Below are 27,478 nucleotides of genomic sequence, written 5' to 3'. Positions count from 1 at the left end.
ATTTTTTTAATTGTATTTTACTTAAAATCACACATATTAATATTGCGTTAATAATATGACAAATTTCACTTTACTCCTTATGGTTTATCCATGTGTTGATTACCCTCACTTTTGAAAATAATCACATAACCCCTTATGGTCTGTGAATTGAAATGTATCGTTAAATCCGTTAACGATTTAATGAAAAGACTAAAATACTCTTATATATAAGTAACTTAAGTGTGTGAATTACGAATATTTTCATTATTTATTTAGAAGGCAAAATATACTTTAACCCCTGTATTTTATTTTTTGTGTAATTTATCCCCTTAAAATTTAAAAATGAACATATAACGTTCTTATGTCTGCCACTTATTTCACATTTACTGTTAAGTTGGATGAAATGTTTAATAGTGTATTTTAATCTACAAATCACAAATAAATTATGTGGTTATTTTCAACGGGAAAGGTGCAATCTGTACATGAACAAAAACATAAGAATAAAGTGAAATTTACCCTTAATAATATACCTAAATAATGTACATAAATGGTGATACTAGTTTTCAGAATTTTTTTTCCTTCAATGAAAAAAATAAAAAATATTAGGTTGCGTTTTGATAAAGTTTTGTAAATATGATTTGAAAATATGAGTTGTATTTTGAGTTTGTGAATTTTAGAATTATAATTTGAGTGTAGAAAATTTGTTTGATAAATGAGTTTTGAAAAAAGTTTTGAAAAGAGTTTTCGAAATGAGTGATGTGACATAATTTTTATACAAAAACTTACAACTCATAACCAAACACAACCCAAAATTCTATTCAAAACTCATAAAAAATTTTAAAAAAAAATTGAAAATATTTTTTATTTAACATATAAAAATAACAAGTGCAAAAAAAAAAAAAATTCAAAAACACTGTTCCTGTCAACCGACCGGTTGGCCGGACATCCACGTCCGGGGGACATCCGGGTACACAAATTTTCAAACGCGGGTGTAGAAATGTGTTTTGAAAACCATAAACAAACGCCGCACTCGATGCTGAATGTGAAAATGTGTTTTGAAAGCTGTACCAAACACAACATAATCATTTTCATATAATTTGATGGGAGATAGAAATCATTTTTAAAAATTTAAAATTATTTTTTAAGGGCTCTTTTTTGATAAATCATATTTGTAACTGTTTTATTCCATAAAACCCAAACTATTTTTGAATATTCCATTAGGTCCATTAATTGTAAAAGGACAAAATAACCCTCATCTGCCTCTCCCGCGTGTAATCGATTCTGCAAAACCCATTCTCATTCCAACTATTCAATCCACAAAATTTCAAAAACAAAAACCGAACGTCGACTCCAGATTCACATCGCCTCACCGTAACCCTAGATTCACATTGCCCCACCATCGTTATCGTCGACCCCAGATTCCTCTTCATCTCACCGCTGTGAAGGTTCACATCGGAAGGAGGGTGCTTCGTCGTTCGAAAATTCCTGTCGTTGGATTGAGTTTATTTCATCCACTGAGTGTGGTCCATACCCACCCACCATGAGGAACAAAAGTAAGCAATACCATTCCACCTTCTGCTTTTCAATCATAATGTGATCACCGATGTATACATTTACATTGCCCTATAACTGTTGTTGTTTTCGGAATTGAATTTGTAAATATAGATGATGTGAACATTCACAATGCTATTCATTACTGGATAAACTTACATTAGTAGACACTGATGTGAACATTCACATCAATGTATAATGATGTGAACGTTCACATTACTGCCACTGTTGATATTGTTGGTTGTTAATGTCCATAGAACCCTCAATCTTCACTCGACAATGTGATGGAATATGATGTAAATATTCACATTGTGACATCAATGTCAGACTTGTTTGTGTTGTTTGGTGTTGTTGGTTCCACCCTTTGATTTTTAGCCAATTATAACATAATGTGATCACCCATGTAAACATTTACATTGCCCTATAATTGTTATTGTTTTCGGAATTGATTTCGCAAACATAGATGATGTGAACATTCACATTACAATATTGGATAAACTTACATTAGTAGACACTGATGTGAACATTCACATCAGTGTATAATGATGTAAATGTTTATATTACTGTCACTGTTGATTGCTGATTGTTGATGTCCATAGAACCTTCAATCTTCACTCAATAATGTGATGGAATATGATGTAAACATTCACATTGTGACATCAATGTCAGACTTGTTTGTATTGTTGGGTGTTGTTTGGTGTTGTTGGTTCCACCCTTTGATTTTTAGCCAATTATAACATAATGTGATTACCTATGTAAACATTTACATTTCCCTATAACTGTTGTTGTCTTCGGAATTGATTTTGCAAACATGGATGATGTGAACATTCACATTACAATACTGGATAAACTGACATTAGTAGACACTGATGTGAACATAATGAATGTTCACGTTACTGTCACTGTTGATTGTTGAATGTTGTTTGGTGCTGTTGGTTCCATCATCTGTTTTTCAGCCAATTGTATGTTCTTATTTGAACAAACAGGTCTTCCCCGTAGATTTGATGGCAAACGAAAAAGAGGGGAATCCCATGCCAAAGCCAAACCTGATCAAACAGCTGGTCCTCAAGAAGTGAACATGAAAAAGGTTAACTACCGGTCGAATATAACTGGATTGGTGAAACTGCTAAATGATACAAAATTTACAAGTGGTCAATTGAAGTGCCTTAGAAAAACACCGTTTTGGCCCTTATTTGATTGCTTGATCTGTAATGAAATCGACCTCAACCACTGCATGAAATACAATGATGTCATTGTACGTATAGTGCAGACATTCAAGCCATCTAGTGGGAGGTTTTATATCGGGAATAAGAGCATCCAGATTTTTAGAAGCGATGTATCACTGATTTTTGGGGTGGACTGCGGCACTAAATCGATGGACCTCTCGTATGGTGCAAAACCAACAACCGGCATCATACACCGAATGTGCAAGGATGTTAGTCGGTCAAGTGCTGCCAAAATACGAGAAATTCTGAGCGAAACATTAAAGGGCACAAAGAAACAAGACAATGAAGAGGTCGCAAGATTAGTTTGCATGTATGCATGCGTCAAGTTGTTCTTTTCTACATCCGGAGAAACAATTTGATAGACTTTCTACTCATACATGGACCCATTAGACAACATGATCGAGTATGACTGGGCTGAGAACATCCGGGCAACCCTGATGGGTTCACTGGGCCAAAACTGTAGAAAATCAGGACGAGTCACCAGATGTGTGATGTTGTTAATGGTAAATCTCATAACTTATTCTATGTTTAATATTAACATTTACGGGTCTGCCCACTCTGATGTGAATGTTCACATTACTGGGCAATGGTGCGGAAATTGACATCAGTGATATAAACATTCACATTACTGTTCAGTAATGTACAAACACACATTAGTAGACACTAGTGTAAACATTCACATCAGTGTAGATTGATGTGATGGAAGCACTAAAACAAATTTGGAATATTCACATTACTGATATGAACATTCACATTACTAGGCGATGGTGTGGAAGTTGATATCAATAATGTAAACATTCACATTACTGTTCAGTAATGTATAAACACACATTATTAGCCACTGGTATAAACATTCACATCAGTGTTAATTAATGTAAACATTCACATTACTGGCCACTGGTGTAAACATTCACATCAGTGTTAATTGATGTGAACATTCATATTGCTGGCCACTGGTGTAAACATTCACATCAATGTTAATTGATGTGAACATTCACATTACTGATATTTGTTATTTGTTTCAGTACTGGTTGTTTGAGCATTCAACAATCTTACAACCCCGCAACCCCAATGCCATTCCGCGATGTGTGAAGTAGGACCTCACAGCCTTACATACCAACATGAAGTCCATATCTTTGGCTAAGCTTGGTTTAAATGAAGTAGAAGTACAACCAAAAATATTGTGTCCATTCACATAGTGAGACAAGGAACTATCTAACTAACATAATGTCTCCAACTGCAGGTATATGGCGGCAAGCTAATGGCATCCCCAACTGAAGCGAAGATGTACCATGATACAAAATTGAATGTGGAGCCCAAACCTGAGGTTTTGTCAAGTGCACCAGCAAAGAAAGATGAAAACAATGATGATGAAAGCAAAGACAGTCAATGCAGTGACGACAGCGATAGATTTTCTGTCGATGCAATGGACCTAAATGATGTTGGACATGACATCAACCCCAGCTTTAACACCCCCAATGCTGAGAGAGATATCATTATAGCACAACCAAGTAAGCCGAACATTGTGGATGTACTTATAAAAGAAAACCAAAAAGCTTGGGGTCTTGTACGACAATGGGAAGCGAAATACAAACAATTGGAAGAATCATGGAAGTTGAGGGCAAGGGTGATTGCTGCCCTTGAAGCCAAACTATTTGACCAATCGGGCCAATCCAATATGGACATGGACATCAAAAATTGTATGGAGTGGAAAGATACAGAAATTCAGCTGTTGACAAAGTTGGTCATCAACTTGGAATGTGAAAAAACAATTCTTCAAGACCTTTTTGACGATCAGTCCGTCCACATTATCACTCAAGTTGAAGCACAAAAGGCTCATGACAGCCTTAAGAAGCATCCCACTGCAGCATTGGAACACATTATCAGCCCGCCATCGAGGGTAAAGCGCATCAAGCAAAACGTAAGGAAAGAGCATCGTTGGATGAATTTGAATACCCCAACTTGCCTGGTCAAAAGAAAGGGAAAAAGGAAGCTGAATAGCAATCCCACGCAGTCCAAATTGCACAAGATTTAGACAAGCATTCACAAAAAAAAAAAAACAGCTAACAAAGTACAAGAAGTTAACCTTGAACAACAAACAAAAGGTTTGGGCCAACATGAGCAAACTCAACAAGCAGAAGGTCCAAAATTTGCACAAGAACGGCGGTGATGAATAAGTGATCTTACATATCCCTAACTGAATTTTTTTTTTTTTGCTCATGTTAAGTTCACGTACATACTTAATAGATTAGATCATTTTATAAATGTGCAATGTTGACATTAACGTTTTCTGTAATCACAATGCACAGGTTGTTAGTGTGGCGAGGGGACTCAAAGACTAAAGATGTGTATTTTGATGACATCATCAAGGAAGAATCAATAACCAACAACGTATGGTAATCGTAAATGTGTACAAAACACACACACACACACACACGCTGTAAAGACACTACAAATAATGTACTACCACCCCTCTGTTTCTGCAGGTGATAGATGCATATGGTGAAATTCTACTTGAACTACAAGGGCTAGTCAATCCAAGTTTGGAGGATTCAGCATTCATCTTTACAAGCACATGTTTGGTAACCACTGGACTTTTGGTTTGTTTATGTTTCATGTTGATGAGAATGCTCACATGATCGCTATTTGATTTGCATGTTCAGTAGATGTCAATGTTCATCTCAACATTATATGCTTATATTGTTAACTTAAATGATAGGCAGATGTGAATGTTAACAACAACATAAAATGACAGGTCTAAACTTTCACATTAACAGATGTGAACATTAACATCATTCGCAGTGAACATTATATGCTTATTATGTTGTTAACTTAAATGATATACATATGTGAATATTAACAACAACATAATATGACAGGTGTGAACATTCACATCTGTAATACATTACATGACTGTTTCACAAATTAATAGATGTAAACATTCACATCATTCACATCACTCACATTAGCAGATGTGAACATTCACATCATTCACATCACTCACCATTAGCAGATGTGAACATTCACATCATTCACATCGAACATTGATATAAATACTTGGTACATCATTGTATGCCCTTTGTGTGTAGAAAATTATGCAAGAGTACCCCCTCCCCCACAAGAGAAATAAACTGATTGATGTATATATCAAGGAGTATCAAGGCCAGAGATTCTTAATCTTCCCAATACACGACAACTTCCACTAGACAATTGTTGCGTACGACATGAAAAACAATGTATGGAGGCATTATAACTTGCTATGCCCAAGAGAAGGCATACATGACCCACATATTGACAAAGCACAAATAGTGGTAAGTGGCTGACACATATAATACTTGTCATGATTTGTAATATTTGAACTTGGATGTATGCACTATGTTGGTTGGTGCCTAATATGAAATTTCATTGTTGGCAGAGGGACTACATTGAGGCTTTGGTGCGCAACATCGGACCATCATCACCATTATGGACCAAATTATCAAGCCAAAATACTTCGTAGCCAATCATATCAGTAGCCATCTATCCTCAGCAAGCATCAGCCTAAAATCGATTTGTACACATGTTCCACAACCATTACCCACCTAAATTTGAAAATCTAACAAGAAGTTTGCATTTTCAGGGTGGATTGCGGGCTTGCAGTTTGTTACATCATGAGGGCGCATGTATACCGTGAAGACATTGTTGCCAGCCTAGATCACTTTGAATGGTGTCAAATAAAAATGTAATAACCCATATTCATGTCTTAGTCATGTTCATGTGCATTTTCATGATTTTGTCTTGTTAAGCTTGCATTTGTAGACTTAGACTTGTTTTGCCTAGGTAAAGGTTCTTGTCTTGTCTTGATGCTATCATGTTTTGCCTAAAGGTTATGTGCATGCTTTGTTCCTTCCTTGCTGTCTCAAGCCTAGATCATGTCAAGCCTAGGTCATGCCTTGAACCTCTTATACCTAGGACCATCTTGGAACCACTTTGGTTGACCTCCACCTTCACCCTGGCATATTAGCCGAGATGTTATCATCTAGGTGTCCTAGATCTTTCATCCCTGCACCTAGTGATCTTGTTCCGGGGACTGGTATGACCTAGACCGAGGTGTGGCACATCGGCCGAGATGTGGCACAACTAGGTCAAGTATTATCCTTCCTAGCCGAGATCATTGAGACCTTACTTGTCGAAGCCTATGTCCTAATCCGAGATCATTACCTGCCGGAGTGCCCATGTCACCTTACTTGTTGTATACACTTTGTCATTCTCTTGTCTTGTCATTTTATCACCTTTTTTAGGAGAGCCAACCAGTCGTCGTCACGTGTCCCAGTAGAGGGTTAAGTCTGCTGGCAGTAGAGAAACCTACATCATTTGTCATATCTTTGCCTTTATAGAGAGAGAAGCTCTAAGAAGAGGGAAGAAAAAGTTCTTAGAGAGAGAACTAGATTTCCAAGCTTGATCTTCACACCTTGAACCGTTAGATCCGTGTTTTAAGGTTAGATTCTTGATCTACTCTTGTTATTCTTTATGTTGATCCGATCACATTGCATGATCTGGCATGATTCATGAGCCATGCTTTGATTTAAAGCTTGTTTTAGAAAGAGAAAATGATGTTCTTGTGTTCTTGAAAGAAAACCATGTTTTGATCCGAAAGTTTGTATCAAAATCCATGTTTTCGTGTTTGCTTTCATAAGATCTTCAAGTATGGGTACCCAGGTCCATGTTTTCAAACTCATCTCATGAAATCTCAGATTTTGAATAAAAAAGTTATGATTTTAGCATCCATGTTCTTCATGTTTATGTCCTTCATGTTCTTCATGTTTATGTCCTTCATGTTCTTCATGTTCATCAAGAGGGAAACCAGATTTTCAGACCTCATTTCCCTAGGTGTGGTCACTGAAACCACTCTTGCCTAGATCTCACACTTAGGCCAAGCAACGTATCTCACCTTGGCCTCTATTGCATGATCACTTGCATCTTAGTCTATCTTGCATGCACACCTAAGCCGACCATGGTACACCCTTGCCGGCACCTTGTAACACCTCGGCAGGTAGCTGCACACTGAAGCCTAGGTAATCACACCTCGGCCAAGAGGTGTGGGACCTCGACCAAGACCTCTTGAGTTCACCCAGCTAGGTCATTTTTGCCTAGATCATCTCTATGCATCCATTCCAAGACTTGGTTGGTACCCATCATGTTTTCCTTAGATGAAAAACAGTGTTTTAACTCCCAGCACATATTTTGCTTTGTCTTGACTTGGTTTTAGAAAGGAATGCTGGGATTATTTTCATTCATGTAAAGCTTGTTTTAGGAATGCATTTCATATCCATCTTTGAGCATCCCTTCTTGTCTTCTTGAAATGCATTCAATGGGATTTATTATGTACTTGTAGGCCTTGGATCCTTGCTTGAAATCCCCATACCCGAAGAGTTATGTGAGTGGTATTTTTAATAAAGCTATGTTATAAAGTTTTGATAAAGCTTTGCTTCGTTTTGAAAAAGTATTTGATTAAGCATGAATGATTATCCCTATTTTTTGTATCAAGTATTATCTTGTTTTGATGACATTCTTGGAAAGTCCTCCCATGTTAGGGGACTTTAAGCCCATGTAGCACCATGTTTGAGAGATCTCTGCCATCGACGGTCTTGTACGGATGGCCCCACCGACAGCCTTGTGCGGGTGGATTTGTCTAATCGATTTCGGGTCGATTATTCCCTTGTTTTGTCCGGAATGTCATCCTTCATGTATTATATAGATGTTATTAAACATCCCAAAAAGATTTGAAAGATTTAATTGATGAACTTGATTCATCCCATGTTTTGTTACAAGCTATGATTATGTATTGTTTTGATAAAAATCTCGGATATCATTCATTTAAACCTTTATTACTAATATCATTCACTGAGTATCTAAGCTCACCCTCCCCTTTATATATATGTAGGTGGCGAGTAAGAAGGTGGTGATGCCTAGATGTTATTTGCAAGTTGTTTTGGGATTCATTTTGCTAACCTCTTGAAGATTATGTTTCTTAGTTTTAATTCACCTCTTTTGTATATGTCGGCTTGAGAAGCCTTTTGATCAAGATGTAACATGTACTTTATTTTATTTGTATCCAAGTTGTAAACCATGTTAAGATGTATGTCATTTCATTTGATCTATGCACAGCTCTTATGGACAACTTAGATTTAAATTTGCTTCCGCACATGTAGGCCCCATATATTTATACTCTGATTGTGTGTGAATTTTTGTAAGTTGGCCTTTGGTAGTCTCGGATTACTGGCCATCACGGCACCATTCTACTAGGGGCAGAATGGGGTCGTGTCAAAAAGACTCATTAGTACACCTTTTCCTGAATCACAGAAAGACAGTGCAATGTGAAAACCTATAAGTGGGGGGTGTGAAAACCTATAAGTGGGGGGTGTCCACCTATCACTGTTACCCAAATCTATTATCCACGTTTAAGACAATTTAGTGTCCATAGATTTTACATATTGGAGCAGACTAGCTTAATTGTAAATCAAGTCTATATCACTGCTTATACAGATATTTTTCAGTCAATATATGTATATGCATTTTGAGGCCTATTTTGTGTTGGTCATGCACATTGAGATTGTATTTTTTTTTTTTTTTTTTGACATATGATATGATGTGAATTTTCACATCACAGAATGATCATACACTTTCTTATGTTTTAAAGCCATACTACATGGATGTTAATATTGCTTAAAGTGTTAATGTAACACAATATGACCGGTGTGAATATCATATTTCTTAACACAAGTCAATATTCATATCTAATAATTTGATGATGTGAATGTTCACATCATAACTTCTGATTATTTGAATGACAACAACGATGTTATGAATATTCACATCTTATTAGTTGATGATGTGAATGGTTACATTGATGTAAACGTTCATGTCATCTACTTTGTTGCTGTTAACAGTAACACAATGTGAGCATTCACACCACAGAAAATGTTTAAAAGTTCAACCAATGTGCAATTATTCACATAATGTGATTATATTACACAAGTGTGAATGTTAACATCATGGATTCATCCAAAACACAACAACATAAATGTCAGATTGGTACGTTAAAAAATTAAAAATAAAACACAAATCAAATACTAATGCATTATTATGTTTGCCAATGCAACGTAATCTTATTACAACACAATGTTTGCCAACACAACACAATCTTATTTCAAAAATGAATATAAGAATCAAATGTAAAACATAATATTGAAATGAAAAATGTACATCCTATATCGGCTTCTTGTATGATTTCCGATTATGGCCCCCCAATTTATCACATCTCTCGCACCTTATTTGCTTCAGTTTCTCACCCCTTGATGGGATCCTATTCTTTTTCGGCCTTCCAGGTGGTCTTTTCACAGTTGGCAGGTATATAGTGAAGTCCGTGGGATCAAAAGGCGGCTTCTCCACCGATGGTATAGGGAATATGGCACCCGAATAGGCTACACGATATGTCTCTACATGAAAGTAATGTTCCGCACAATCATTGAGATTGTAGCGACTCTTCTGAATAGCAATAACAGTATGGTCACATGGGAATTCGTTGATTTTCCATTTGAAGCAAGAACATGTACGCCTCGCAACATCAACTGTAACAGATGATATCGAATGAACTTCAAACACATCCTCATTGGCTTTGCTAACTTGCCAAGACCTGCTGTCATTGAACGAATCCATAAGCCTTGTTTTGAATGTAGGACAACTAAGCTCATTTCATTTGTTTGCTTGGTCACGCCATGCAGACATTTGCCGCATCAACTGAATACGAATTGTGTCTACCATTTGAGTGATAGGAAGATTACGTGCTTCTTTAATTCAGTTATTAAATGACTCCACCGCATTGGATGGCATCTCCTCATAACGTATGCCCCTGCACAATATCATAAACAATGTACAATACGGAATTTAACAGGTCTGAATATTCACGTTGACAGATGTGAAGATTAACATCATTCGCAGTGAACATTATATGCTTATTATGTTGTCAACTTAAATGATAGACATATGTGAATGTTAACAACAACAAAATATGACAAGTGCCAACATTCAAATCTGTAATACATTGCATGACTGCTTGACAAATTAACAGATATGAACATTCACATTATTCACATCAGTCATCATTAGCAGATGTGAACATTCACATCATTTACATTGAACATGAATCACAATTGGAAGATTGTTACCATTCTAAACTGAAAATTCACATCGTTACCATTCTAAACTTGACAAATGGAACACTTTAGGAAACTATTATTACCTGAAGTATGAATTTGCCCAGTGCTCAGGTGCCAAGTCCTTGAAAAAATTATGAGCTCGTTGTTTACCCTCCTCTTTTAATTTTGCAAGCTTTTCATGGAACCCTACCACAGTTGGCTCGTAAGCACAGTCACCCAAACTACTTACTAGGTGATCCCTGAATCCATGATCAATTCCTTTCATCCGGTCTCTTAAATTGCTCTTCAAGTGTTGTATGAAATAACCGTGATGAGCCGATAGGAACACCTTTGACATAGTTTCTAACAGACCAAGATTACGATTCGAAATAAAAGTAATCTGGCGCTTACCATCAACAACCTTCCCAAGTTCATGGAAGAACCACGACCAATTGGTCGTGGTCTCTGAATCAACAATCACAAATGCAACAGGAAACAGACCTACAATACAACACCAATGCACAACTGTTCACAATATTCCAAAGTGAATAGAAAATAATATAAACGAAACAGGTCATGCGAATGTTTATATCTACATTGCCCTATTACTATTGTTATTTTTGGATTCGGGTTCGTAAACATCAATGATGTGAACATTCACATTAACGACCATTAATAATTCATTGTGATTGTTGAGTCATTGATAATGTGAACATTCACAGAACTGTTCATTAATGGATCAACTGACATTAGTATACACTGATGTGAACATTCACATCAATGTATAATAATGTGAATGTTCACATTACTGTCATTAGCAGACACAGATGTGAACATTCACATTAGTGCATACTAATATCAATGTTCACATTACTTATAATTTCTCAATCACTCATTTGTCCAGACTATGCTGCTCAATGTGAATATTGACATGAATAGACAGCTAAAAAAAATACTAACCATTGTTTCCGTCTTTCGCCGTTGCCGCAAGTAGCTGACCTTTGTACTTTCATTTGAGGAATGTTCTATCCAGGAATAATAAAGGCCGACAAGAATTGAACCCAAAAATAAACGCAACGAATGACACAAAGAAACGACAAAACTGTTGACTACTCGCATCATAGTCAATATTGACATAACTCCCCGGATTGTTCCGCATCACAGTATCCAAATACCACCGCAGCTGGTCAAACGATAATGAGTGATCTCCATGAATACCAGCCTTTGCTTTCTCCACACCCAACTATACAACATGGTAACTCACATCTAGCCCATAATCCCTCTTCAAAATAGCCACCACCTCACACGGCTAAGTCAACAGCTTGTCCCTCACAATTTCAGATATGGTACTCGACACCAAATTCGAACTAACTCGTGGATTCTTCGATGTTCGAACATCCGTACCACAACTATGCACATCACTAAACCTCTTGATGTAGAAAAAATCATTTGCTCGTTGTGCTCTACAATGTATAGCCCATAAGCAGCCTCTCTCCTCACGTATCGCACACACAACAGTAACTTTTGTTGTCTCGTTCTTGACGTATGTAAACTGAAACCCACATTGGATGGCATACTTACATAAAACATCACGAAATTCTTGTGCACCTCCAACAAACCGTTGTCCCACATGCGTAATACCATTTGCCCAAGGGGCTGACAACAACACTTTCTCCTTATGGTGGCAAAATCTCCGTAGTGCATCAATTTCTTCCTCAACCCCCACACGCAGCGATCCCGAGCTACTTGACTGACCAATATCACTTTTCAACTCAACAACAACTTTTACATGTTGTACCCCCATTGATTTAGCAAGCAGTAACATGTTCTGAAATTCTTCCTCATTGTCCAAATCACACCTATTAATCCCAGGTAACCGACAGAATAATGAAATAGAACCAGCAAACAACTCCCCCCCATTTTTCACACAAACAGTCCACCAAACGCGAATAACACAATGCGCGGGCAACATTTATTACAGTTGTACTGCAACCATATGTACACACCAACATCACCAAGGTATCCATCTCCTGTAAAAACACAACAATACAACAATCAACAGTAATCCAAACCGATATGAAAATTCACATTGTGCAAAAATTAGATAACTACGTGTACAGTTCAAGTGTTAAATCCATAATTCACATTAACAAGATGTGAATATTCACATTGATACATATACTCTGAATTACATCACCCACACAAAGCCTCATTAAGCAAACATCAAAATAAAGTGAGAACATCCACATTCTTCACATAATATTAATACGATGTAAACATTTACATTGACACATATACTCTGAATTATATCACCCACACAGAGCCTTATTAAGCAAATATCAAAGTAAAATGCAAACATCCACATTCTTCACATAATATTAATACAATGTAAACATTCACATTGTTCCACATACTTTGAATTGTAAAAGATCCACATTTATCACTAATCTGATGACCTCCCCTCCACAGGACCACGATGTAAACATTCACATTGATCCATATATTCTGAATTATATCACTCACACAGAGCCTCATGAAACAAACATCAAAGTAAAATGAGAACATCTACATTCTTCACATAATATTAACAAGATGTAAACATTCACATTGATACATATACTCTGAATTATATCACCCACACAGAGCCTCATTATGGATACATCAAAGTAAAATGAGAACTACACATTCTTCACATAATCTGAATGACCTCCCCTCCACAGGACCACGTATGATGCATATAATTGAAAAAACAGAGCATCTGATCCATATCAACCAAAAAACAGAGCATCTGATCCATCATACAAATCAAAACATAAAGTGAACATGTATTCATAATTAAAATGATACTAACCTTAATCATGCAATCCTACAATCGTCCAGAAACTCGAAAACAATTGCTTTGAAGTAGTTATACTCCAGAAAGTGTGAGAACCGAACACCTTCAAATTCGTCGTCGTCACTTGAAAATCACCGAACCAGACTACAACAGCAACAATGAAACCCTAGCACATCAAAGCCTCAAAACAAGCATGCAAGATAGAAACGTATCTATTTGAATTAGAATGATAGAAACTGCCAAAACTGAATCAACGAAATCACAAGGAACGAGTTATGTATTAACACAGTATATATATATATATATATATAACGACATAATAGTCTAGGTAAAAATATAAAGTTAGAAAAATAGATTTTATGAAATAAAAATAAAAGTATATGAGACTAATCAAGTTATAATATTCCTTTATAGACTTAATGAGTTATAACAACTCTAAGATGAATTTATCAATAAAAATTTTTTTTTTAATATTTATTTTTATCAGATTAGTTATATGAAAACGTGATAAAAATGTGAAGGGATCTTTTAAACGCTTCAATTCAACTACTGAAGTCAATTCTCACTCTCTTAAATTGTCGAATTTTTTGTCAGTGCTACTCTAGATGATGGAAATGGATCATGCGCTGATTAACTGATCCTCGGGCTTCGTGATTCTCCGGTGCCGTCCGATCATTTTCTGGCGTCGACCGTTCTTTTTCAAGGCCCGAAACCAACCTCGAATCTCAATTTGGTGCCTTTACACAGGAGCGAGTACCGAATCAGTGTCTCCGAAATCGAAATGGAGACAAAGTGAAGTGTTCTAATCTTCGTAGAACACAAACATGGCTCAATCAGGTGATCACTTTGATTTGTTTAGCCTTAATTCAATCCGTGCTTTGTTTTTTGATCGATTATATGATTGTTTTGCTTGATTATAGATTTTTGGTAATGGAAATCCAAACTTATCACAAAATTTCATGCTTGTATGAATTAAAGCAATTAATTCTGTTTTGGTACTTGGAATTTTAATGGAGGTTGATATATAATTCACGTGCTTGTTTTTGCTCGATTATAGTGGATTTTTGGTAATTACGAAATTTCACGCTTGTGCGAATTAAAGCAAGTAATTTTGTCTAGGTAGTTGGAATTTTAATGGAAGTTTTTTATTTTTTTATTTTTAGATTGATGAATTTTAATGGAAGTTGATATATAATTCACGTGGTTGTCTAGGGTACAAGATGGATCATAACCCTAACCCGTAAGAGAAATGGTAGGGACCCTAAAACTCTTACCCTAAGCTATTTGGCAAGGGGGTTGGGTCGTAGTTGGTCGATTTCTATGCAAATTTATAAACAAATCAACAACTAACATGTAACCATCCGTGTCGTTTGGGGTGATGCTTAGGGGTCTTAAACATTTTCTAGCCTTTATTTCTAAATTCCGAGTGGTGGAATGTGTGTAATAATTGGAGAATATTTGCTTGCATGGTACCAGCATGATTCTATGAATTGAAGTAGTTCTTATGCATATACGTGTGTGTGTGATTATGAAGTTTGGGGAAAGGGCCAATAGTTGATAAAATTTCCAAAAAATGAAGATAAAATAGGAATTTTAGTGTAGATTTTTGTGGAAATCTAAATTATCACAAAATTTCATGCTTTTACGAATTAAAGCAATTAATTTTGCTTAGGTACTTGGAATTTTAATGGAGGTTGATATATAATTCATGTGGTTGTCTAGGGTACAAGAAGATTCGTATCCCTAATGCTAGAGACCTCTAAAATATGAAGGGTAACAAATCGACAAATAACATGTTACACAGTCCACATCATTTGGGTAAATTTAGGGGTGTTAAGCATTTTCCAACCCGAATTTTGAAATTCCAAGTGCTGGAAGGTGTCTTAATGATTGGAGAACATTTTGATTGAATGAGAACAACATGACTCTATGAACTGAAGTAAAAGTTCTTATGCATGTACGTGTGTGCACGCGTGATTATATGAAGTTTGGGGAAAGGGTCAATATTTGATAAAATTTCAAGAAAATGAAGATGAAATAGGAGATTTTTACCATTGAACCAAAAGTGGCAAGGAGGAAAGGACAAACAATGGTCAATGGCTGATCACCTGATCCTAAGACACAGAGAGGGTTGAGCTAGGGCTGTTAACAAGTTAGTTGAAGTGCTTAGGTTATATTATATAGGTCTGTGCTCTAGTTTTTTTACAGCTCTATGTGGTTATAACATAACTAAGATTAGACATTGTCCATTTACAAGTTTTGACTTGCAGCTTTTGTGTAAGTTCTTTCTACACTATCTTTATTTCGTGCACCATACACGAAAAATTATGTTGGCCTCAGTTCTTGTCTTAGTGTTATGAACATTAGTCTTTGATTTGCTCTGAACTATTCAATTTCCTTTGGAGGATTTAGATAAATCTTTTAGCTTTCATATTAATGTTCTTCAAGGAAAGGAATTTTAGAAATTTTATTTTGTGTTTGGATTTTGTGCATTTGATATCAATGGATTTGCATTTAACTGTTGATAAGCTCTACAAATGAATTTTGTACATCTTGAGGGAGTTTGAAATAACAAGATTAAAAGAGTTATTTGAAATTAATCCTACTAAGAATTGTAATTGCACAAGTATTTTACTTGGATGCATCTCCCAATACAACCTTTAATAATCCATCATCACTGATTTGAGTTCCAAACTTTGTATTTCAAATTCATTAATCCAAATGCAACTTAGGTTTTTTTTTTATTTATTTATTTTGTTTTTTTTAAAAAACAAATATGAACTACCTCCTTTTGATCCCTGCCTAGGAGTGGGAGTGAGAGTGGGTTGGGTTGGTTCGGTTTGGGTTAAACTTGTTGGATAGCTTGACCTATATTGTTGTGCTCATTTCCTAAAGACTTAAATTTTTTGGGATAAGTGGCGATGTCACATGATATTAGAGCTCAGGTTGGAGGAGGCTTGGGTTCAACTCTCCATTTGCATTTGTGTTTCGTTTGCATTTTACTTCTCTATATGTATGTATGTTTGCATCTCTATGTGCATAATATGTTTGCATGCGAGGGGGAGTGTTAGATAGCTTGATATACATTGTTGGGCCTATTTCGTAACAACTTGAGCTTTTGAGATAAGTGGTGATCTAGCAAAATATAGAACCGAACCAACATTGGTTGGTTCTATGTTTTGGGACCCAAAATCGAATAAATCATTCCTTGGAACAGAACCAATCCAACCCGAGGGTTGAAACTAAGGTTCCTTGTTAATTTTAAAATTTTAATTATAAAACAAAATTTTAGAAAAAATAGTTAATAGAAAATTTTTATATCACATGATTGAGTATAACAAAGTTTACCATAATAAGTAGTTAATTATATAAAGACGTGTATACCATATATGTATTTTATATATATGATTGGTTCTTGGGGCGGTTCAATTTAGCTTGTGGTTACCCTAAGTACTTTCTCTCCTTGGAAAATATACTATAGGATTTTGATCATAACCTCTTGTACCACCAAAAAAAAAAAAAGAAAGTTACGAAATGAAGAGTTACATGAATTGCTATTTCCTATCCCATTTCAGGTTATAATATTAATGAGCTAGTTCAAGAAGCTCAAAGGCGGTGGCTGAAGCCTGCAGAAGTGCTCTTTATTTTGCAAAATTATCAGGAAGACCAAATCACCAATGAGCCCGCTAAAAAACCAGCAAGTAACATTCTTATTTGCTATATCTTATTGCAACTTTGCATCAAGCCTATACACAAGTTAGGTCTACTGCATGTTATGACTAATAATTTCTATTTCATTGTTGGATTTTCAACAGGTGGATCTTTGTTTCTTTTTAACAAAAGGGTTCTTCGATTTTTCCGTAAAGATGGTCACAGCTGGCGTAAAAAGAAAGATGGGAGAACTGTTGGCGAAGCACATGAACGGCTCAAGGTGTGTCAACAAATGTCAATATAGTCAGCATTCCTATGTGAAGATGCTAACATTACAAAGCATGCATGTGGCATTCTGATCTGCCATTTGAGATTATATAAAGCCAAATTTCTCCTGCCTGCTTCAACCTTACAATCTCCTCCGTGTAACATGCCATGTACTAGTTTACATCATGATGTTTCTTTTTCTTTGGAATCCCTGACTTGCTCCTAAATGCATATGTGGAAATCATTTTAGTTTTATTTTGATTTGTCTTTTTTTATCTTAGATGTAGAGTTTTGCAGTATAAATGAGACAACTTTAAATTTCTTCTTCAGCCCATTGAAGCTCTGATTTCAGGCTGGTTCTGGCTAGGTATATACATGCTGAATTGTCTCAACAGTCGACTCCTTTGTGCACTCCAAAACATTTTTGCCACCTCTACATGGATGAGGGAACAACATAAAACACTGGATGGATCACACAAATTAACTGGGTTTTCATAAAAACCCTAATACGTGTTCATAATATTAATATAAATACATAACAATGTTAATAATACTAATATGTGCTCAAAGGGTTTTACATGTGTAGTACAAAATTATTGTTTGCTGTTTCCTGCACTTTTAGATGTCTGTGAACTATAAAAGTGCAATGGAGTTTTCTTTATTTGATGTTCTTTGCCTCAGTGAAGTCATTTTACTTGATAATTTGTGTCTAGGTTGGAAATGCTGAAGCTTTAAATTGTTATTATGCACATGGAGAGCAGAATCCAAAGTTTCAGAGGCGTAGCTATTGGATGTTGGATCAGTGAGTGCACTTTGCATTTCTTAGCTGACAGTAATTTTTTATTCATTAAAGCTTGTTTTCCGAAACCATTGTTTCAGAGGGTAGTAGTTGTAAGAGTTGAGACTCGGTACATCAAACTCACAGTGTCAGTCAATGCTATACTTGCCTATAAGTTTTCTACACTCTGTAGTCTTCATATGTGTAATAAATAACAGATAACAATTATTTTTGTCACTTATCTCAGAGTTAATTCACTTATTCTCCCCCCTCCAATTTCATTTCATTTTTTTTCTTCTTTTTACTTTTATTTATTTGGGATTTTGGCAGGGCATATGAGCACATTGTTCTTGTTCATTATAGAGATACTGATGAGGTAAGTTCCTGACAAGGCAGATCTCGTGACAATTATACTTGCTTGTACCTCATAATGTCCTTACCGTTATCTTTTAACCTAGTTTTTCATCACAAAAATGCTAATTCTTCTTTATTCCCAGCTTAATATCCATGGCTTAAATTGTTCATTCTAAGTAGTGTTTTTTGTATTTCATTCTTGTGCTCTGTTTTAAACTTTCTGGTCCAGAAATTAACAGTCTGCATTGGAGACTTAATAATTTATACATGTATAAGATTTTTGGTAACTGCTTCTTGACCATTAATGTAATATGGCCAAGATGGATTGGTCTGTAAATCATTATTGAATGGGCACTTAGAATTGCTACTCTTCCCATGGACATAACTTTAGCATTGCTAGTTATATATATATATATATAATACTCGATGAAATTGTGAACAGCAAGAAGCAATGTTCTGTTCCTCTCTGGATGATTATTACAAAGACTATCTACCGTTCTAGCTATTGGTGCATAACTTGAGCTTCAATATTGACATTGCCAGTTGTATTCATGAGTTGCAGGGAAAGCATAGCTCTGAAACCATTTCACAATTGTCAACTGGATCCCCTTCTACATTCAATCAGAGTCCCAGCTCATTTACTGCTCAACACCCTGGCTCTACTGCTGTCATTACTGAACTATATGAACCCTATCAGAGTCCAGGGTCTGTAGAAGTAAGTTCTGATGCAGTCATCAAGAATAACGGGATGGATCACATAGACGGGATCAAAAGAATGGGAGAGATTAGTGGTTCATCTGAGCCTGAAGTAACTCAAACATTGCAAAGGCTTAAGGAGCAGTTAAGTTTGGATGATGGTAATTTGGAAGAAATTTTACCATTCCGCACTGAGATTGAGAATTCAAATGATTCAGAATACATCATAAATGGTCAATGTAGACCTGCTGCATCTCCAGATGATTTAGACAATCTTGTGTTGCAACGAGAGTCAGGTTTGTGTCATTTGGTGGCTCAGTATTGACAAAATGCATTTGTATGTTTTTGTCACAAATGTTAGATTCTTAACATTAATCCTGTTGATGTATCATGTTTTATGAAATTATATTCAATATATATCCTCATCTGAGTTGATATTGGTCTCCTTCATTACTGAATCTGATTTCATATGATAGTTGTTAGTATGGAGCTCGTACCATGATCAGTTAGTACAGCATTTTTTCCCATTTCCTTCGGCTAGTCTACATAATTATATAGTTATTTGCTGCAAAGTTACTGAAGCATGCCAGGCAAGCAGTGAATTGATTGTTTTAGCTTTTGTTGTCGTCGTAGTTAAATAAATAGAGAAGTTTGAGTCTTTCCTCCTCTTCTTCAGTCTTAGATTGTAAAACATGGGAGTTCTTCCTTGGTGTGCGCACACACACACACACATAAAATATGTATTGTTAACAATGAATGGACTGTTTTTTTTCATTTTAAAGTTAATCAGTGTGATAGATGGGGCAAAAAACTGCAGCCAGTCTGTGATGCTACCATTTTTTTGTGTAATTCATGTACTTTATGATAATTTAATTGAAATTTTGGGTGTTGGTTGAGATCAGCTGCCAAATATTTTGCATTTTACTTGGGCAGCCATTAATTTTGAACTCCCTTTCTTCTCCATTTCTTTTCTATCAAGGCATTAGTCAATTTTAAGTTTCCAGCAATGGCATATAAATCTTGTCATAGTTTGTTCAATTATTTTTAAAATTTGTGTAAGCATCTTGCAGATTTGCTCTCCCAATTTGTATTCTATTTTTTTGTCCATTTTCTTCTTTTTATTCATTTTTAAATATAATATAAACAAGAAATGGAGAAAGCTAATGGATTTTTTGTTTCAATCTTTTTTAATGGTTTCTTTTCTCAGGTGGCAATGGGAAACACAATCACAAAGCATTGGCGCAAGAATTTACGGTTGAACGGGAAGACTCTTTATATTGGAAAGAGATGCTAGAGTCCTACCAGAGTTCACCATGTGCCGAGTTCCAAGAGAAAAATTTACGCACCTTGGATGGAAATGTGAGAAAGTGTGTTAATTTATTATTATTTATGTTCTATCAATTTTGCCTACTATAATTTACTTTTGAAGTAAACTTGTATTCATATGCAATGTGATAGTGGTTACCATTAATGTATGGATTGGTGCTGATTGCAAACGTGTACGCATGCACAGGATACTCAACCTATATATATTGACTTAATTATCCTCTCAATTTTTCTCAGAATCATCCCATGATTGTAAGGCTAATCTTTTCGTTTCTTCCGTAATGGGTTCATACTTTCGACAGGGAATGCTACTACCTGACTCAAGCAAGAGTCTCCCTGAAGTGCAAGAAGGATGTCATTTGATAAATTTTGGTGGACATAATTTGCTGAAGTGTGATGATTTCCTAACTCTTGGCAGCAACACGAATCAGCAACTTTCAGCACCAAGCTCTGAGAGCCCCTTGGCATTACCAGATTCCATGTCACTATCTGAAGGAGTTAAAAATTTCAATTTTCCTGCATATTCTCCTGAAACAAATATTCGTCATACTGAACCCAACTACTTTACAACATTATTTGACCTAGATCTTGATACAGATACAAGTTTAACTATTGCACAAAAACAGAAATTTACAATTCGAGAAATATCCCCAGAATGGGGTTATGCCTTTGAGGCTACGAAGGTATGTTTCATGCAATTCTATGTTTAACATATCTTCTTTTTCATATCTTGTTTGTTGCTTTGTGTCTGGTATTTTCCCATATATGGGTTACAAATGGGCAGGAGTGATTGAAGGTTATTTTTTGGTACATGCTGTTTGTTGAATTGTTGGGCCTATGTAGAGTATGTGAACCAGTGATTTACTTTAATTAGTTGGCCAACTGAATATCAATAATCAGTTTAATGCTCCTTTGGTGATGGGTTTCGGTGCACTAATTGATTAACCACTTACCTAGGTGTAGGAATTTTTGTCTAAAAAAACATATTTTCCAAATCTAGGAATTTGAAAATATCTGGATCTTGAACCCCTGCATTTTGAATACATCTGACAACTTCATCCAAACACAATCTTAGCCCACATTCCATCTTGTGCTTGATACAAAGCTGTTATGCCACCAGTTCGAGGGCTTATTTACATTATATAGCAAGTGCTGTGATGCAGATTCAGTCTAATTTTCTACTATTAAACTTTTCTTTTGTGAAGATGCTATTGTTGTGGGGAACGATAATGCTACACTTACCATCTATTTATGTTACATTTCAAATACCATCTTATGTGGCACAGTCATTGCCATTGGATATTAAGTAAATGGTAAGTGTCACATAAGAGGGTATTTGAAATGTGGTAAAAATAAATGGTTAAGTGTAGCATTATTGTGTTGGAAGTTCAGATTATAGAGTTAAAGTTGCTCACTGCAGGTTGTTATTGTTGGATCTTTTCTGTGCAATCCATCAGAAGCTGCATGGACTTGTATGTTTGGTGACATCGAAGTACCTGTTCAGATCATCCAGGAAGGTGTCATATGTTGCCAGGCTCCTCCTCACCTTCCTGGAAAGGTGACTCTTTGTATCACTTCTGGGAATCGGGAGTCCTGCAGCGAAGTCAGAGAGTTCGATTACCGTGTTAGTCAAAGTATTTGTGCTCATTGTAGTTCATCCCAAAAAGAAACAACTAAGAGTCCGGAAGAACTGCCCTTACTTGTCAGGTTTGTACAGATGCTTTTGTCTGATCCTTTGGTGCAGAACGAAGACTTTACTGGTTCAGGAATAGATTTATTGGGCAAATTCAAAGCTGGCGAAGATTCATGGGTCCAAGTTATTGAGGCTCTTCTAGACGGCAGTTGGACTTCATCAAGTACAACAGATTGGCTTCTGCAAGAACTTTTAAAAGACAAGTTACAACAGTGGCTTTCTTCTAGATCCCGAGGAGGATGCGATCAGCAAGGTTGTTCCTTGTCTAAGAAAGAGCAAGGGGTACTTCACATGGTTGCTGGATTGGGATTTGAGTGGGCCTTAAATCCAATTCTCAATTCTGGAGTTGGAGTAAATTTCCGTGACATTAATGGATGGACTGCCCTTCATTGGGCTGCACGATTTGGAAGGTGATGAAAAATTCTCTTTAATTTTTTTATTTTTTTTATTTTTTTTTTCTCCATAGAACCAGACAACAGATGCATGACTTCTGGCACTTACTAGAGGACACTTGGGTGCTAAAATATTTTTGCAATGCTAAATGACATAAGCTCTGTTACACGGACTATTCAAAATAAATTAAATACCCGTGTCGGACACCCGACACTTGGACAAAGGTGTGAAATATGTGTCCAATACTATCCATTGAACACATTATATGTTTATTTTGTTGTAAAATGCCTTTTTGACACAGTATGTTCATATAACATCATTTTATCTCACATAATGGATTAAATATATATGATTCAACGATTTTTTATGGAATTTGCGTACCCTTAAATTTGAGGTTTGATAGGTCTAATCTCTAGATATACACCCCAACTGACATTCGTACCTAAGTCCATATAACATAGCACATAAGTTCTGTAAGTTAATAAAACATGTTGGGCTATTGCTGTGTGTGATAGTAGAAGTTTTTTCTGTTAAAAGTGAGACTCTAGCATCAGGTCTGAGGGAAGCCATTTTGGGAAAATATAGCCATGCCTAGGTCTAAGCCTGACCTAGCTCTGATATCCCAAAAAGGTGATTCACACTAGAATGTGTCTTGTACATTTCTTAATTAAGGCATCAACTGTAATATGGCACTGCAGATCATTTTAGAGTTAGCCTTATTTAGTTGTGTAATTTCCATTAATTAAACTCTTCCTAAATCATCTTTGTATTGGTGGGCTTCAAATGCTTTTGATCAGAGAAAAAATAGTTGCCACACTCATAGCATCTGGTGCATCAGCCGGGGCAGTGACAGATCCCAATTCACGAGATCCTATCGGTAAAACACCAGCATCCATTGCTGCCACCTTTGGACACAAGGGACTTGCCGGTTATCTTTCTGAGGTGGCCCTAACTAGCCATCTTTCATCCCTCACACTGAAAGAAAGTGAGCTGTCTAAAGGCTCGGCCGATGTGGAAGCTGAAAATGCTGTAAATAGTATCTCACAGATGAGTCTTTCTATAAATGAGGATCAGCTTTCTCTTAAAGACACTTTAGCTGCGGTCAGGAATGCAACTCAAGCTGCTTCACGTATACAAGCTGCGTTTCGTGCACATTCTTTCAGAAAAAGGCAACAGAGAGAAGCTGCTAGTGTAGATGAGTATGGTATCCTTTCAAATGAAATTCCCGAGCTTTCATCGAAATTGGCTTTCCGCAATGCACGTGATTACAATACAGCTGCTCTATCTATTCAGAAGAAATATAGAGGATGGAAAGGTCGCAAGGATTTTCTTGCAATTCGCCACAAAGTGGTGAAGATACAGGTATTTTGTTTCTCTTTACGTAATCCATAACATATCAGGACCAGTTAGTTTACATAATTTTAATATTGATGAAAGCACTCTATAAAAACATCTGTAGTCGTAGGGAGATCAGCCACCAAATTCCCCTTCAGTTTCCCATTTCCCTTTTGTCAAATTGACAGAATTTTATTATTCCTTCATGAACTTCGTAGATAGTGTTTGATTCACTGGAATGAAGGTGGAATTGAATGAAATAGAAAGGTTATCCCGTAGCCTCCCTATAGATTCATTTACAATAGTGAAAGATGATTCTATTTGTAATGCATTTTTCATTTTTTTTTTTTAGTGAACTAAATGTGATAATGGACATTCTGATGGAATGATAATTCTATTTCACCTCATTTCAGTGAACCCAAACACTAAACATTTGTAATTGTTTTCGTTTGATAGGCATCTGTACTAATTCAGTTGAAAACCCTCGTGGAAAATACAGATTATTGTGTTACTTATTTTCTTGCATTTGGAAGTGCACCAGACACACATACTGAATTGAAATCACTAAAATCCCTCCCAATTAATTAGTGCAAGGGGTCAAAAGTACTGCTCTTATTATAGTTCTTGTATTGACAGGCTCATGTTAGAGGTCATCAGGTTAGGAAGCAATATAAGATAATCTGTTGGGCTGTTAGTGTTCTAGAAAAGGTTATAATAAGATGGCGCCGGAAAGGGGTTGGATTGCGGGGATTTCGGCCCGAGATGGAATCCATTGATGAAAGTGACGATGAAGAAGACATTCTCAAGGTATTCCGCAAACAGAAAGTGCATGGAGCTATTGATGAGGCTGTCTCGAGAGTGCTGTCCATGGTTGAATCTCCTGAGGCACGTCATCAATATCGCCGCTTGCTTGCAAGATACCGCCAAGCTAAGGTAATTAGGCCTTATATCTTGTTTTAGACATTGCACTAAAATTACTTTTATATGCTATCTGATCTGACATGTCAAACATGTGAATTCTGAATCTGGATTCTGAATTCTAAAATTACTTTTAGTGAAACATAGGTAGAATTGTGTCACATGTTTGGTTGATGGTAGGGATGGGAATTTCTTACACGACACGTAAATACAACACGAATCATGCACAAAGTTAGTGAACTAGGGTTGGAGTCAATGTGGTAAACAAAAAAATAGTAATAATAAAAACGGGGTTTAGTTTTATGGAATTGGAGAAATGGAATTGAGTTGAAATTAAACATTTTTATGAATAATATGATGTAGTAGAGCTTAGTTCATGAAATTTAATTTGTGGGGGAAAAAAATGTTTCATATGGTATTTTAAATTAGGGCGAATTACATTAACAGTTCTTGTAATTTGGGATTTGTGTCATTTTGATTCATGACTTTTTAATTGTGATATATTTGATCTCAAATTTTGAATCTCATTTCAAATAAGGACAACTGAAGACACCGTTACTCCATTTCAAGAGCAAAGTCATCAATTTAATGAAATATGATGTAGTTTGACAAAAAAAAATGTCAAAAAATTATTTTTCAATTTTTAAAAATTATTTCTACCTGTTAAAGATAAAATTATATAAAAATGATAAATTTGTTATATTTATATTTTTTACCAAATTAATTTTTAGTATCTGTTTAGATGATGATAATATAATGAGTGGTTGTTTTTGTTGATGTTTTTGGGTGATTATCATATAAGAGATGGTTGTATTTATTGTATTTATTGTTAACATATATTTTTGGATGGTTATTATGTAATATATGATTATTAAGCTTTTAATATGAAATTGATATGTTTAATATATGAAATGTTTTTGGTTTTGAATTTTTTGATTTAATGAATTGGTTTAATAATGACATCAAAGTTGTTGTTATGTTTGACTTTTAAAAAAATAAAAACTAATTTAATGAAAATAAATATTAAAAAAAATTAAAAAATTATTTCTACGCTCCCAAAAGATAAAATTATATAAAAATGATGTATGTTAAAAATTTTTTGACAATTTAATTTTTAGTTTCTTAGAAAAAATTTCTGAAAATAAATTCTAAAAACTAAACCAAACAGAACTTTATAATCAAGAAAGTTATAGCATTATTCATTAAAAAAAAAAAAAAAAACACAACATTTTAAATAACGTACAACTTAACCAACATAAAATAAGTTGTATGACGACTTTGCCTTTGAAATGGACCGTTTGCAAACATCTTTGATTGTCTTTATTTGGAATAATATTTAAAATTCATGGTCAAATGTATCATAATTGAAAAGTCTGAGATCAAAGTGATGCAATCCTCAAACTATAGGAACTGTTAGTGTAATTCACCCAACTTTTAAAGATTTATTGATTTTATATAATTTTATTAGAAATAATTTTTTGACATTTATTTTTGTCTAACTATTTTATATTTTATCAAATCGACAACTTTGTCCTTAAAATTAAGCAAACGTAATTTCAATTGTCTTTATTTGGAATGAGATTAAATATGCTGTGTCAAATGTATCACAATTGAAAAATAAGAAACCAAAGTGACACAAGTTCTAAACTAGAGGGATCATTGGTGTAATTTTCCCTTTAAACTAAAGATGAAATTTTTTTGGTATGACACATTAACTAGAAAAAATAAACGGATCTAGTTAGTGTTGTAGGAATTTTGACATGAAGTCAAGATGACACGGCATGAACACGACATGCCCATCCTTAGCTGATGCATGTCTGGTTGATTTTCTTGGTTTGGTTATATTATCAATTTGTGTTTCCAGTTTGGTATGTTTATATTGATCCACAGAGAAGGATCCCTTATTTCAAGTTTTCAAGCAGACAACTTAATTGGCTGTTCAATTAATGTTTGCAGGCTGAAGTTGGAGCCGCGGAAAGTGAAATAACATTAACTTCTCAGAGTGATGTTTCCTCTATGGAAAATGAAGATTCACCCTGGTACCCGTAGATTCAACTTCTAATCCTCTTTTAACTGCATCCATCCTCTTTTGGTATGCCATTTTTGACAGAAGCCACTATAGATATCTTTTGGTTCAGTCTGTATATTGTGGTTTGAATTTTAGCTATTGTAGATGGTTGTTAATAATCAAGTCCTTAGATATATACATGCTTCTTGTAAATGGTAATTGATGGGTTCAACTGGGCTGGAACCACAGTTTTCTCTCTCTCTCTCTCTCTCTCTCCCCTAGTTATTTGG

At 35.4% G+C, this 27,478-nt stretch overlaps 1 protein-coding gene across 1 annotated transcript; it reads left to right on the top strand.

Annotated features, from left to right (window-relative positions):
* Nucleotides 1-14,259: 14,259 nt before the first annotated feature.
* Nucleotides 14,260-27,444, top strand: LOC114255904 (calmodulin-binding transcription activator 4). Its single transcript, XM_028195448.2, has 12 exons — nt 14,260-14,606; nt 17,345-17,470; nt 17,585-17,700; nt 18,401-18,489; nt 18,796-18,841; nt 19,382-19,811; nt 20,723-20,874; nt 21,144-21,524; nt 22,262-22,944; nt 23,725-24,289; nt 24,899-25,195; nt 27,137-27,444. Exons 1-12 carry the CDS (start codon nt 14,594-14,596, stop codon nt 27,227-27,229), a joined length of 2,991 nt encoding a protein of 996 aa, XP_028051249.2. The 5' UTR covers nt 14,260-14,593; the 3' UTR covers nt 27,230-27,444.
* The last annotated feature ends 34 nt before the right edge of the window (nt 27,445-27,478 follow it).

This window comes from Camellia sinensis, chromosome 10 (assembly GCF_055761805.1).
Source record: "Camellia sinensis isolate YWXY chromosome 10, ASM5576180v1, whole genome shotgun sequence".
NCBI lineage: Eukaryota > Viridiplantae > Streptophyta > Magnoliopsida > Ericales > Theaceae > Camellia > Camellia sinensis.
Note: the sequence above shows the minus strand (reverse complement) of the source record. Positions and strands in the feature narration are given on the sequence as shown.

What these genes read in the sequence shown, in the direction of transcription:
- LOC114255904 (XM_028195448.2), top strand. An exon ending in AGCTATTGGATGTTGGATCA is followed by an intron (nt 18,490 to 18,795) that starts GTGAGTGCACTT and finishes GGATTTTGGCAG; the next exon opens with GGCATATGAGCACATTGTTC. An exon ending in CAAGATACCGCCAAGCTAAG is followed by an intron (nt 25,196 to 27,136) that starts GTAATTAGGCCT and finishes TAATGTTTGCAG; the next exon opens with GCTGAAGTTGGAGCCGCGGA.